Here is a 15,370-nt window from a genome sequence, read left to right on the forward strand (position 1 = left end):
GTCTGCTGGAATAGGCTGTGGCACACTTCAGAATGAGAATCAGAATCATCTTTATTGGCCAATTGTGTAAAAACACACAAGGAATTTTTCTCCGGCAGTCAGACATTGAAAACAAAGAACAAAGAACAGTAAAGCAGCAAGAACAAAGAACAAGACATTTCTGTTTATAGGAAGTATTCCTTATAAAAGTTGTGCAATCTGTAAAATCTTCTTCATTTAGAATAGATAAGCACAGCACAGGGAGAACATGCAAACTCCACAGAGGCAGGGCCGGGATTTGAATGCCGGTCCTCAGAACTGTGAGTCCTACGCTCTACAGCTCACTTGTCACCTTTGTGACGAGTGTTATAGAAAATGAATGTACAGAGAGATAGACATTGCATCAAGTTATGCAAAAAGTCACTTTCATCACTGTTGCCAGATGCTCCCTCCCCATGCAAGTAGCCAAACAATAAGAGCTTCAGGGAGGTCACCAAGGTTGTCTGAATCAAACAGGATGTGTCATTCCTCTCTGGTCACCACGTGTCTGCAACAGTGGAAGTGGGGCCCGTGAGCAGAGTGATGCATCTTCAACGGCCCCCGTCACTTCAGGCTTTAGAGTCTGACATTACGAAGCACTCAGAGCCATCCACTGACAGTGTCCCTCTGTCCTTTGTCTCTTTGCATTATAGTCGTTATCCTTATTCCACAGCGTGTCTTCATTTTGCCTTGCAGCCTCGTGCTCCCTCATACTTTATTCACCTGTCTTCTTTTGTTTCGTCTTTGTTGTCTTAATGCTCAAACTTTTGCTTTTGGCTGGTGAGCATGTAAAGTCAAACGGAGTGAACTACTTCAGTGGACCTATTTTGGTACGTGGCTATCACATTATGGCCTGGATGATATGAACAAAGACATCTCATTACTATAATACAGTATATCCTACACTTTCAGCCAAGCACATTTTACACTACGCTGCGTAAAGCACTTTTCTTTCAAACCCAATTCAGATGTATAGAAGAAACTTCACACGCGTGTGTGTGTGTTTGCTGCTCTGTATATGACCCATTGCCGTTGTCCCTGCAGTCCTTACGAAAGTAAAGTGTTCTCCATGCGAACATCTGTCATAATAAACCGTGTTAGCTCATAAGTCTAAAAAGCAATGACCCCCGGTACTCCCCTAATTCATCACCTTTATCTCGTATTGAGCTGGCTCTTAAAGAGACAAGTATGAGCTCTCTAAACTTTAAATACAGCATTCATTGCCCTGTTGAGGATTGGTAGAAAACGTGATCTGAAAGCCCAGAATTTGAGTTTAATTTGATACGAGACGACAGGAGCTCAGGCTTTGGCTACGAAACGTTCTGTGGATGAAAATAGATTGCCCTTGAGCATGACGTCAACACCCGCAACACTGCGTGTGTGTGCGTGTGTGTGTGCCCCATTCAGTCTGTCATCTCTCCTTGCATTCCTGCATATATGTGTTCTGTGTCGTGTAATGTATTCAAAACAATAAATCAATTTTTTGATACACCTCACCTTCATTTAGTGTGCAGGTGAGTGCAGCCTTTCCCAGGCTGCTTGGCGAAAGTGGAGTGGGTTGGGGGAGTACACCCTTGACTACTTGCTCGTCGTCTCAGACCACACGTGGACAGACAGAATTAAAAATTACATTTTCCTTGATGGATTACATTTTCAAAAAATCTATTACCATTTGTCAATCATCCTTGTTTTCAGACACGCCCACTTATCCTTGCTCCATTTTCTACATTTTACAACAATCGTACAATTGTGTAGACTATGCTTCATTTATCACAATTTCACTGCTATTTGACAATTACATGCATAATTCTATGACTTTGTTTAATTGAAATTGATGAAATCTGTTACTGACCTGTTTAATCCTAGGCAGGAGGGAAATGCTCTATTTTGGGTCAAAGTTTCATGCAACATTTATGAGTTACTTTTCAGTGCTGTCAATGTTTTCTTGTTATTTTTGTATTTTTGTACTTCACGATATGTGCTTTGTTGTTTCTCCCACTGAAGAGGTTGCTTTGAGGACAGAGTGAGTGTGTTCCATCTTTTTTTGTGAATGTCTTCCATTTTTTTTTTCTCCAAATGCAAGAAAAAAAGAAGCATTATTAACGTGTAACTGCACTGACATGACAGGCATGACTCAATATATTGCCCCAAAAACCACAAGCATCACTCATGATAAATAATTCAGAGGCCACCCGCAAGTAAGCACGCACATTTTACTTTTAACTGTCACTCTCGATGGCAATAATAGGGCTCTCATGGATAATTAAGATCCAAGAGAAAAGTGTGCAATATTAGACACAATAAGAAGGTATTTTTTCCTTTTTAGTTTTAGTTTTTTTAATGACACTCTTACTCTTGTGTGTGTTAAAATGTGGGAAATGCGAAACTCCATCCTTTTTGAGATGATGCCACTGTGTACATATAACACCAGAGCAATAATTCAATTAGGGCCAGCACTTTCCTGCTTTTTTACCCATGGTATGCTGTCGATATTTTCCATGATAAGAATAACGAGCATTAGGGAAAATCCCGCCTGACAGGTACTGTATTGCCCGTGGAACCAAAAAGTACAATTAGCTCTTATCAACCATGACTCCACACACATAGCGAAGAACAACAATGCGAGTTGACATTTTAAAGAGCTACCACATGTAGTTATTCCAAATTCTGTTGAATCCAGGGTGACACTAATGTCATTACATGAGGTTGCTTAGTAAGGAAGCTTCAAATTTGTGGAGAGATATCAACATAGCAAAAAAAAAAAAACATCAACATCATTGTTCTTGCTGTGTCTTTCAGGGTAACGCCATCAGATGGCGAGACGTCACCCTCTGGTGCTCCCGAGTCTTCAGATGGGCTGATTGGTGCTACTGGGGGTGCTGGTGCTATGGCCATGGCTGCCGCGTCCACCCTCTCCCTGCCTATGAGCCAGGGAAAACCTTCCTTACGTCGAATCAAAGGCCGCATTCACCGCAGTAAGAGCCTAGACAGCATTGATCTGCTTGACTCCAATGTAAGTGGGAATGCGCAAACTCGTTCATGAATTGGGCAAAACTCATTTGTTATACACACATTCCAGAGTTGTGTTATAGGATTTAAAATATATGAAGAAAAGAGAACTGTTTGTACGGTGTAAAAGCCAGGTCATTTTTGTTGTGGGGGTGCTATGCTTAATCTGACACAGGGGGGCTTGAACATGTCCTGTGTGCAGGTCAAGACTCTCGAGGCATTCTGTAGGAAACTGTATTGCCTAGTGTCAGAAAGATTGGTTATAGTTGCTTCCAACAGGATAAAGATCCAAAGACACAGCTACACGAAAAGTAAGAATAACTCAGAGTAAAACATTGGCCTTTTTGGAAGACTATAGGGTAGTACAATACTGTAAGTACTTGGAGAAAGAAGCTGAAACATACAGTCTGGAGACGTCTTCCTTTACACCTTACAAGGTTTGAGCACTTTGCTCCTAATAGTGAGTACCAAAAGAAGAACAAGAAGAAGAAGAACCTTTTTTGTCTTTAACATGGATCCATGCACACAAAATTTGTTCTCTGGATTTTGTTCGTCACAGTGAATGTGCGCACTTGTTGATGGAACACACTGGAGTAGGGGGCAACTGAAGCGCTCAGGGAGCAATTTGGGGTATCATTGTCTTGCTCAAAAACACCACAGCTGTGAGTTCAGGCATTATTGATGGATGGTCTGGTCGTGGTCTTGAACCTAGGTCCCCCATGGTGGCAAGTGATGATATGAGATGTGCGAAAAGTCTAATCACGAGTTGCAGAAATCATTTGATTTCAGGAAAAGGTTGTGCAATAACATGTTAAGCTAAGGTTGCCATACATTCACTAATCATCTGAAAACTGACCGTTTTCAAATCATGTGTGTTTCTTTAATGCAATATAAGTAATACATGACGACAGCGTCACAAAATTCAATTCAATGAATGGAAGTTTTCAAACCACTAAGCAGATTTGAATGTAGCCTCACATTACAAATCCACCCCTGAGTTTCTGACCACAGCTGTGCCAAACATAGCCATTCATAATGGCATGCAATTATGAAATGCATATTTGTGATAACTAGTCACAGAGAACACAGTTCATCGTCATGTAATGGCCACATCACACCATGACGTTCTGGCCAGCGTCCTATAGCGTTTGAGGAAAAGTTGGTAGTCGCCCATGGTCGGCGGGATAGCTCCAGAAGACCGTTGTTTGAACGCGAGTGAACGTCAATGGTCGCTGGGAATCGGCGGAGAACGCCGATCCGGAAAAAAAGTTTTGAACATGCACAAAAGTTCTCACTGAGACCAGCGTTCATCAGCGTTTAATTTTAAACGCTGCAGAACGTTTTACTAAGGTTCGCTGAGCGTTCCACGCATTTGCCTATCATTAGTCAGTCGTAACTCTAGCTTTACTTGTTTGTTACTTAATCGTTTGCTTTGCAGTGAACGACTCACTGGCAACCTGTCAACGCCCACTGAACAATCCCCTTGCGCACACAGCACACAGCAGCAGTTCGTTTTCGTGGAAAAACTCCACCAGTCTATCCTCAAGAGCCCGGTCCAGGATCCTGCAATCCTTTCTCTGCTTCTTTTGTCTCTTTGTCGGACCTTCCTCACTGGGATTTGCAAGGTGTTTAGGGTGCCCAGGGGGTGTCATATGGTGCGTGACTTCCCGGACGTGCTCTTCCTCCTGCTGTTGTTTTTCCTCCAAACACATTGCTCGTGATGAAAGAGGCTTAGCTTTCTTACTAGCAGCGCTAGTTGCTGAAGTCCGTTTTTTCTTCTCGGCGGCATGATGCTCACTGTTCTAACTCACGACAACAACTGAAGTGACTATGAACTTTCCAACGTTTTAGTGCCGGTTCTGCTGTAAAAATTACACGCCAGCAAAACGCTTTTCTGTCGTTATTCACCCATTGGTCACACGCTCAACACGCTCGTCTTACGTTGACAAATCGCTCGTCGCACCCCAATGACGCGTTTGCACATGCTAATGGTTTTTAGGGGTATCTTATTTGGTCCCTGTTACACGCTTTTCGTGCGTTAGACACACTTTAAGTCATGCGTTAGACACACGTTAATCACACGCCACATGTGCCATCCGTGTTTGAGAACGCTGAAAAATAGAACGATTGAAAGCGTTGACCAGAACGTCATGGTGTGACAGAGCCTTTAGGAGCAGAGCTAGCAATGCTAAGCTAGTATGGGCACTGTAAACAAGTCGACTTTAGCCATGGCTACTCTGAGTTTTAAATGGTAAAAGAGGCCCACTTGCTATATAGGTACAGTATTTATACCAACACAAATGAGGGGCATTACAAAGGATAAACATTCACCCACTCACACACACTCAATGTCTTGCACTTCCACACAGGACAGGGACAGCCAGGATTTGAACGACCCACTCTATCAACTGAGCCATATCCATCTCAGTTCTGCTGTTAAATGTTGTTGATTTGTATTTTTTTAACGTGTTATAAACTTACCTCTCAAGTCAAAATGCTGCTGATTCTGCATCCCCACTGAATCCTCAACTGCTTGAATTTTCCTTGCTCTGCTAGTCTTCTGTCTAAATGTTAACAAACAGGAATGGGCATTTGTTTCCAGAGGTGGATTTTTCAACATCGTTACAGCAAAGCTCCTGAAGCTGTAGCTAACAGGTCAGCGCAAGGCTGCAAGGATGTGCCAGTGTATAAGTGTGCCTCTGAAGACATAGTAGATGATCGCCACCTCATCAGGCACACCTGGTCACTGGTTGCTCTTGCTCGGTTTTGATGGTCACTTAAAAATCAAACATGGTGGGGCCAGAGATGGATGTTTGTTTGTTTTTTTTTTGTTTTTGTTTTTTGTGACAGATAATTTCGCAATGTACTTGTACTACTATAAGGTTGGTACTGACACTTTTAACGGAATTTTTTTCCATCTACAAATTTGCTCAATCTTGTCTTCACTCATATGTGCGTGCAATGCCTTGCAGTACTCAAGATCATCTGCACCATGTCCAGCTCTGATAAAAAAATCTGAGGTTATGGTCACTGAATCACAGCTTTAAGTTGATAAGTCCAATATATCTAAAATGTCTTTTTTTTTTCTCCACTCAACTGATTTTTCATCTACCCCCGTTACAGCCACATACACACATGACACAATGACCTCTGGTTATGCAATGTTTCTTAGGCTTTCAGATGAGCACACAACACATTCCATATGCCTCTCTCTATGACTGGCTTATTCTCATAAAAAGTATTAATCTAATATTTGATTGGATAAGCTGCTTGATGCTAAAAAGCCTGACCAACTCTGGGATTGCCCATTGAGCTCCACTCTCTCCACCAGTCAATTCATGTCTACATTCGCGTGTGGCTTTGTGTGGGGTTGTGTGTGTGTGTGTGTGTGTGTGTGTGTGTGTGTGAGCAGCTGTTTTGGGAAACCCACCAACTGTTTACGGCCAAAAGAGCATGCCAAACTAAAACTAATGCAAGCTTGCAGAGGCTGTTTCTGGTCACACTGCACCATATTGGACACTTGGATACTGATAAATTTCTCTCCTACACACCTCTCAATGTCTCTGTATTACTACTACTCTCAAACCTCAGCCGATGTATGCCTTTATAGAGAGTCACAATATGATGTCCTTCATCTTTGTGTTGCCAATTCTGAGTGTGTGTGTGTTGGCCTAGTGCATGTTCAATAATGTTTTCTTTTTTTAACCCACCTGGTTGTCAGTGAAGGGAGTGACAGACTTGTTGTGATCATGTTTAAGAGGAAGCATTTGCAGTCCACGTGAGCGAATGCAAGTTCACGTTCAATGATGTGAAGGAGAGTTGAATGTGGACTCAAGAGGTTGTATGGTGGAAGGGAATTGGGTGACGAGGCAAGGACACTTGGTGATGATACAGCACTTCCAATCCAAGTGATTTAATACTTTTTCTTCACATCATGGAGGGCTGCACAACTTCAGGATTTTTTTATATGACACTAATGTGATGCAGGACGGCATGAGCTAGTCGCTGATGATGTTCATGATAATTCTTTAGTACAGCACTATTTATATCATCATTGTTCAGTATTAAAGTCTACCAATCTAATCGTCTGCACAACTCCTAGCATGCACACACACACGCACACAAACAGATCTTTGTCTTTTTCTGATTTTAAGATAGCTAAAATTAGCTTGGATTTTTTTTTCAAAGCCAGCATGTACGCTGCTGCATTATATTTGGAAGTGAAGCTCTTGGCCTACAACACACTCCTTTGGAATTCTGCAGATATGATTCAAGAGCAAAGGAAATTGGTTCATTTTGACTCATTAGTTTGTTTATTATCCATACGTCCATTTTCTACACCGTTTGTCTGCATTAGGGTCAAAGGTGATCTGGAGCCAATTATAGCTGACTTTGAGCTGGTGGTGGGGTACACCCAGAATGGTTACCAGTCGATCATTGGGAGAAAGTTAGAAAAACAATGATTCACACTGACAGTGACAATATACTGTAGACTTCCACTAACCTAACATGCTTGCACAGAAAGAACATGAAAACACCACAAAAGAAGGCCAGTGCCGAGACATTAATCCTGAACCTTAGAACTGTGACACATATACGCAAATCAATTCTATATGTAAATACGACCCTTGTTCATTCCTCCTTTCAGTTGCTGCTTTATTTTTTTTCAAAACATTTGTCAATCAGGGTATAGTGGTTCACATACCTGAGTTCCGTGCAGGCAGCATGTGTTCGTTTCCCACTCATTGACGACGAAAGTGGCAGTGTGGCAACCAGTCCAGGGTGTAATCTGTGTTTGTGGGATGTCATCTGTGACGCAAAACAGGATATGTGGGACAGAACATGGTTGGATGGAAGCCAGAAGAGTCATCCCTTTCTGGCCATAAAAAAAAGTACTTTGTTAGGTACTTAAGTCTGCCTTTATTTCATTGTACAGTTCGTGAAATGGGTTATGCAGAACTCATTTTCTCAATCTTATCTACACAGAACAGAAGACTATCACCATTAATTCATTTTAATTGACTTCAGTCGCTCAATTCCTTAGAACGTTTTGAAGATATTGAAAAAGTATTTTGTTGCTCAGATTAATGTATGCAAATCAAAATCATGTACCTAGATTATCCATTGAAATGTTTCAATTATATTATATACAATTAGATTAGATATATATATATAAATATATATATATATATATATATATATATTTATAAATATATAAAAGTTATATTATGTAAAGTAAAACAGCTATTACGGTTCCTTTTTGCAGGCTATTTGTATTTTTGGATTACTTTGTCATGTTGTAAGATTTAAAAGTTCACAGAATGGATAAAATCAATCTTTTTCACACATCTCGATCAGCTGAAAATCACATGATCAATCACATGATCGGATTGGGACACTCCATCTTTTTATTTTACATATTTATACTTCCTATAACCACAATTGGTGCTTAAGATTTTATTTATTATTTAGATTATATCTTCTTATATGATTTAAAATATTAAAGTGGGGAAACTATGAATATAAGAATTTGAGAAAGTGGCCAATACTTTTTCACGATACAATGTATGTCCACAAGTCCACATTCATACATGGACTGTCCAACAATTTGTCTTGAACTTTTCAAAATATAAAACTTATACATTCAACACAAAGTGATGTCTGTGAGATTATCTCCGTGACCGAGGCCAAAGCTATTGCATCTCATTATTTGTCACGTGTAGTAGGTTTCAGTGAAACACAGCATTATAAAATAATTTCTTGAATGTGCTGTATATGTATCATACACAAATGTGCTGTATATACGTACCACCAGTGACAACAGAAGAACAATTTCTATATACCATGAAATTATGCCATGCAGCACGGGGCTCCCATGGTTCGCACATATTCACTGTTCAAGTCTTGGCTCTGGGCAATGGCATGAAGATTGTATTTTCCCCTACGATTTCTTGAGTTTTCTCTCCCTACTCCACGCCCTCACACATTAAAAAAAAAAAAAAGATCAAAATGTATTTTTACAGCACATTTAAAAACAACTAGCTTGGCCAATGTGCTGTACAGTTCATTTAAAACATAGGATATAAAAGTAGCTAACATTGCAGAAGATAACAATAAAAACAGTAAGATCAATAACATTGTGAATGCAATCATAAAAAAATTTAAATAAATAAAAAACAAAGCTAGCGACTCTTATGCATGGTCAGGGAACGCCCATAAGAAGTAGGTTTTTAGAAGTAATTTAAAAATTGCCAGCATGGGGGGATGTCATATGTAGAGGGCAGTTGGTTCCACAAATTTGTGAGCCACTTATGCAACAGAGCAGAGGATTTGAAAATATCACTGGGGTACAATAAACCAAGACAATTAAGAGCTTTACATCTAAGGAAAAGGGAAAATGTTTTTTTTTTTTTTTCATTTTAATTGGGAAGTAAAAACAAGGATAATGTGATTAAGGTAGAACAAGTACAATTTGCTCTCTCCTGTGTGTGCCAGTCAGCAAAGATGTAGCGTTCTGCACTAGCTACAGCTATGATACGGTAGTCTGGTTAACGCCAACATACAGGGCATTACAACTGGTCGAGATAAATGCATGACCTCCATTAAATGCCATCACCAAAAGAAACCAGATTATACCAGATTACTGTGAATTAAATTGAGGCAATTGGACTCCTGCAGATTGTTGAAGAAGTTTCATCTTCAGTCCAAAAGGCTTCTTCACTTCCAAAATTCTTGCTCTCCCTATTTATGCCTTGTGATTGGGTTCCTCGGGGGTGGTCAATAATTGGTCGTTTTTGTTGACCGGTGTGGTTTTCCGGAGTCACCCTAATAAAATGTTTTGCAGCGATAGATTAGTGTGTAAAATGCCCCTTTCACCAAGAGATGTCATGCTCTTTCAGAAACTCACACAGGGAGAGCAGGTACTAAGAAAAAAAATGGGCCTGAGAATTGAACCTTGGGGCACTCATATAAAAACGGAGCAGATGATGAATAAAATTCACCAAGAGAAAAATAAAGACTTGTTTTGGACAAGTAAAACCGGAACCACTCCAGGGCTATTACCACTTATCTCCTTGTAATTCTTCAAACGAAAGAGGAGGATATAATAGTCAACCATGTCAAGGTCTTCTGGGAGAGCTAAAAGAAGAGAAGCTGTTTTCTCATTGTCTGGAGTGAAAAGCAGATAATCAAAAATCTCTAAAAGATTAGATTCTGTGCCCTGAAAACAGGAATGAAGGCCTCAAGGGGATGATTTAAATGTTTTTCCTTTTGAGAAATAATTGAAGTTGCTCTTTTTCCAATACTGCTCCCCCCCCCCCCAAAAAAAAAATACAAATAAAATCTACTACGAATCATGGCGAGGGTGCGTGAGTGAAATGTGTCCCAGATATTTTTAGGGAGATGGGTAGCCATAACATGGGCTGAATAGCCTAGGGGTTTTATTTTAGTCACATTTTTTTCAGAACACCAACAGACTAACTAATGAAAACAGCAGAGGAGTGGACTACAATGAATAGATTGTTGGAGAGAAGTAATTTGTGGTAATCCTCTTGATAAAATAAAAATTAGAATCTTATCACTTTAATAAATACCGAGTTGAAAAACATGCATGTTAGGTTCACTGAAGACTTAAAATTGTCCAATGGTGTGAATGGTTACTGTATTTCTCTGCATTTGCAGTTGGCTAGCAAGCTAGCTAGTTGTGTGTAGCCTGCTTCGCATCTGTAATCAGCTCGCTCCCGTCCCCACCCTCAACAAGATAAATTCTACAGAACATGGATGGATGTTTTGGGCTTTTTTTTAGCACAGGAAAAAAGTCATTTGAGTGTGAATTTCTTTGAATATCGGCAGTACATATACAGGCACCACATGTGTGACTGGTGATCCCATCTGCTTCACAGTTCTGAGGACCTGTTTTCAAATCCGGCCCCGCTTGTGTGGCATTTGCATGCTCTCCCTGTGCCTATGTGGTTTTTCCCCGGATACACTGGTTTCCTCCCACATTCCCCAAAATGTTATGGAAGGATCCTTAAAAACGCTAAACTGCCCACATGTGTGAATTGGAGTGCAAATGATTGTTTTGTTTCTATGCGCACTGCGATTGTCTGGTGACCAATTCCGTGTGTACCGTGCCTCTCCTACAGAGTCAGCTAGGATACTCCCCTGCAACCCGAGTGAGGATAAGCGGTACAGATATTCTGACAAATGTTGCCACTTGGTTATTTGATTATTTTTTTGGAAAAGAGGGGGAAGTTATGTCTGTTTGCAACATTTTAATCATGTCCAACCAGAAAATAAGTACCATACTTTTTTTTGTGTGCACAGCAGCTGGAAATCAGTCATATTAGAAGGGCTTTTTTGACAAAATAAATATTTTACATTCGACATCACATCACAGGACACCACCAAACAAACGAGAAAAAAAAAATGTCAGAAGTGGCTCCAGAGGTTAATTAACTATCTCTGACATCTAGTGGACATTTTAATTAATTATTCTGCCTGTCACTAAATGTCACTGGCATAGATAAACAAAGAAAGGTATTACTACATTATGCAGAGTAAATAAAAGATTTTCACACCAATTAAGTGAAATCGGATAATTTCCTGTAGTACACCTGATGGGACACTGAGAAATAGGATGCATCAGAATCAAATCATCCTGTCGTGACAATTTCCTCCTTAGTCAGAGTTTACACTGTAAAAAGTTTGATATTTTGCAACCGGCAAGTGTTACTGCTAAATGTATAATGGCTTAGCTGTCTTGAACAATTTAACATTTTGTTGTTTGAATGCATTTGACTCAAGTGAGGAATGGAGATTTAGTTTGACACATTGGGATTCATTTGAGCGCATTTTCCTCACAGTATCTATTTTCTGTTCTGGCATAGAATGTATTTTGCCTACTCTGTCCTCCCTCTGGTGTACAAACCATTTCATACTCTGATGTGAATACTGCAGACCTTCAGTTGGCAGGCCTCACTGAAGACAAGCCAGATTTGGAGAAGGAGTAATCAGACTTCACAGTTTTATGTTACAGGACTACAGTGTCCTTCAGCTTCAAACCAAGCTTCGAGATAAACTGCCAATTCTTTTCCGTAGTCAACCTCCCTTCTTCCTGTCTTTTCGACCATGTTCCATCTCCTTACATGAACATCACAACAACAGAGAGCATGACATCTCCCACACTTAAGTTTTCCACTGAGATGATATGAGACCGTGTGTGTCAAAATGTATGTCTCTTGTCCATGTAGAATACAAAAAACTTTAGTATCTATTTCGTCTTTATGAGTCTGCAGCACGATAAGCTGCTTGGAACCTGTTATGCAGGTACGTAAGCTTGCTTTCTCCTACCTTTCTGTAACCCACCACAAGTAGTTAATGGGTATACAGAACTGTTAGCCTGAGGCATGAATAATAGATTGAAGAAATGATCTACTTCATAATGCAGTGGGGTTTTTTTCTTTTACTTGCAGCTATTTTGTGCAGTAAAAGATCACACTGAGGAGAGACTTCCAAGTCTAAAGCTGAGTGAAATCATCTGAGATTTTATATGTTAATTATTTAATGCAGACTCTTTTATTTGACATCCAATACACGCTGTGTGCAAATATGTGAGTCACTTCGGACCGGAGAGATTTGTTCCTAATGGAAAAATACGTTTGAGGATGTTCCCATCAACAGTGAAGACTATTGTTTTCCTAGAACATTCTCCACTGACATAGTTTGATATTGTTCATGCTATGGGCCCCACAAATTGTCGAAGTTTACTTGGTATTCAAATAAGGTAAATATGTCATGTGTTACCTTAGCCTGGAAATAGTCTACTGCTGGACTTCTGTGAGTAATCACAAGTCAGATTAATCATACATACCATTCATCAACAACAGTTTTAATAAATAATTGTTTAGGAATGCAAGAAAATAATGATCAGTTCACATTTTGATTCTTTTTTACATTTTACCCTAAATAATTACATTTGTGTTTGAAATGCAACACATCAATCTATTTACTTTGTTTGGTTTGCTAATTACCAATGTTGTTAATTACATGCAGTGGCAAAAGCCTCATGGGGTTATAGTAACCTAACACTTACACTGTACATTACATATATATTCACAGATGACTTTGATTTATTATTGCCCCCAATTTATCACTTGCCATCATTGTCTTTACTGCTCGAACTATTTCTCTTTTTTATCTATGTATCTGGCTGTTTCAACAGTGTCATTCTCTTGAAGTCCTCAATGCCAGATGTAAATGACCTGAAGGCAATGGAAGGTGAAATTCATGAAAATCATCCATCCATCCATCCATCCATCCATCCAACCATTTTATACATATTTTATTCCCACAAGGGTCAAAGGTTTGCTAGTTTGCTAACCCTGAATTGGATGCCAGCCAATCACTGGGCACACACAAACAAACCATCAATCACGCTCGTATTCACATGAAAAAAAATTATCCAAGGAATGAGCAAAAAGAGCGGCATGGTGGAACAGCTGTAAAGCGTTGGCCTCACAGTTCTGAGAACCAGGGAAAAACAGGAAAAACTTTTTCAATCTCCGAAACCCGGCCCCGCCTGTGTGGAGTTTGCATGTTCTTCCAAGTTTCCACCCACATCCCATTAACATGCATTAATTGGACACTGTAAATTGTCCCTATGTGTGATTGTGAATAAGATAGTTGTCTCCATGTGCCCTGCGATTGGCTGGCAACCAGTTCAGGGTGTACACTGCCTAATGCCTGTTGATCACTGGGGTAGGCTCCAGCACTCCCACGACCCTTGTGAGGATAAGCGGCTAAGAAAATGGATGGATGGATGGATGGATGGATGGATGGATGGACAAAAGCAAAGTGCAATGGGGCCGCCTTCTTCTTCAGTTTCCTTTTTCTCTCGTCAGTACGTACACTTCAGCTCATAATACTTGATCAAGTATTATGTAAGTTCATTCCTGCCATCACAGAGGCTGCATTGGGATACCTCCCGTTAATTGGCTCTCACATTAACCAGTCGTGAATCTATAGGCTTCGGCTTAGGCTCCCTTCAGCTTTGAGTTTGATTGCAGTGATGTATTAGCTGTTTAAAGACACAGAGCCCTCCGCATAATGACACCCTCCCTGCCTGCCCTCATGTTGTCATGATCCTACCGCTCCCGAGCAGTGCGGGTGCCTGCGCGGGTGCTCTGATTGAGGCACACACCTGCGTCTCATGCGGGCTGATTAGTTTGTGTATTTATATCACCCCGATGACGATTGGTCCCCGCCAGTTTGTTGAGCTTCATGTCCCGTTCCAGCACACTCGTATCCATGATCGACAACCTGTGTGTACCGACCTTCGCCTGTTCTCCGACCAACCTTGTAAGCCTGACTCCTTAGTTACTTCTGCCTGCTTTGATTGTTCTCCTGTGTACCGACTCCTGCCTGCCCGCTCACCTGCTCTCTTCGCCCGACGTCCCAACTACCGCTGCTGCACCGGACTGCCTGCTTGATCCCCGACCTCGGCATATAATAAACGTTTCTCCTTGAACTACCTTGCATCGTCCGAGTCCTGCATTTGGGTCCTACCCACGATCCGATGGGACGTGACACATGTTAGATCATCGGCTAGCACTGTGCATGTGTAAGGTTGGGCAGAAAGGACAGGAAGAATCAATTTTGGTTCTATACATATATGAAGTCATGATGTATGACACGCACAGCAGCCTGGAAGGGAGAAGGGTTCGTTTAACACAGGGTCATGTGGAAGAGTTCTCATGAAATTAACTATCAATCTTTCTTGCTTTGCCTCTTGAAGGAATGACTGGTTGCCTGCATTCATTGGAGGAAGTGTGTCTTCCTTTGAGTATGTTTGGCGGTCATTTGCCCTCTGCATATTATTGATTGGTCACAAGAGATTGCGGGTCAGCATTTTTCAATAGGGACTGAAGAAGAGTTGGAAGGCAAAGAGCACGCAGGAGGGGAAAGGATTGGCTAATAAATGGAAGGATAGAAAGAGATTCAAAAGAGAGACAGATGACTGGAAGAGTAAATGAAATACAATTATTAGTGTTGCTTATGTGGCTACAGAACTACCCCTTTTTTAAGTTATTTACACTACATCTACAGATGACCTTTTAGTGTGTTAGCCGCTTCTCTTGTGTTTTCCGACATCAAATATCAATGCAAAATCTTACATCAGGAAGTAGCCACTAGACATGCCACCAGAAAACAATACACAGATAAATTGCCTCATTCATTTATCATCATCATCAGTATTGGGAAAGTTCATTTTCTTTGCAAACTAGTTAAAAGTTCAGTTAATCGATCAAAAAATATTTAATCATAATAGTTCTGTTCAACCCAC

General features: G+C 40.6%; 1 protein-coding gene across 13 annotated transcripts in view; it reads left to right on the forward strand.

Annotated features, from left to right (window-relative positions):
- tjp1a (tight junction protein 1a) overlaps nt 1-15,370 on the forward strand; it is a 161,773-nt gene that overhangs the window by 23,280 nt on the left and 123,123 nt on the right. For all 13 annotated transcript variants that reach the window (XM_061815470.1, XM_061815474.1, XM_061815475.1 and 10 more), the window contains exon 2: nt 2,818-3,031. In XM_061815470.1, coding sequence (XP_061671454.1) covers nt 2,818-3,031 — 214 coding nt within the window. The remainder of the gene's footprint in view (nt 1-2,817; nt 3,032-15,370) is intronic.

Source organism: Syngnathoides biaculeatus, chromosome 3 (assembly GCF_019802595.1).
Source record: "Syngnathoides biaculeatus isolate LvHL_M chromosome 3, ASM1980259v1, whole genome shotgun sequence".
In the NCBI taxonomy this organism is placed as follows: domain Eukaryota; kingdom Metazoa; phylum Chordata; class Actinopteri; order Syngnathiformes; family Syngnathidae; genus Syngnathoides; species Syngnathoides biaculeatus.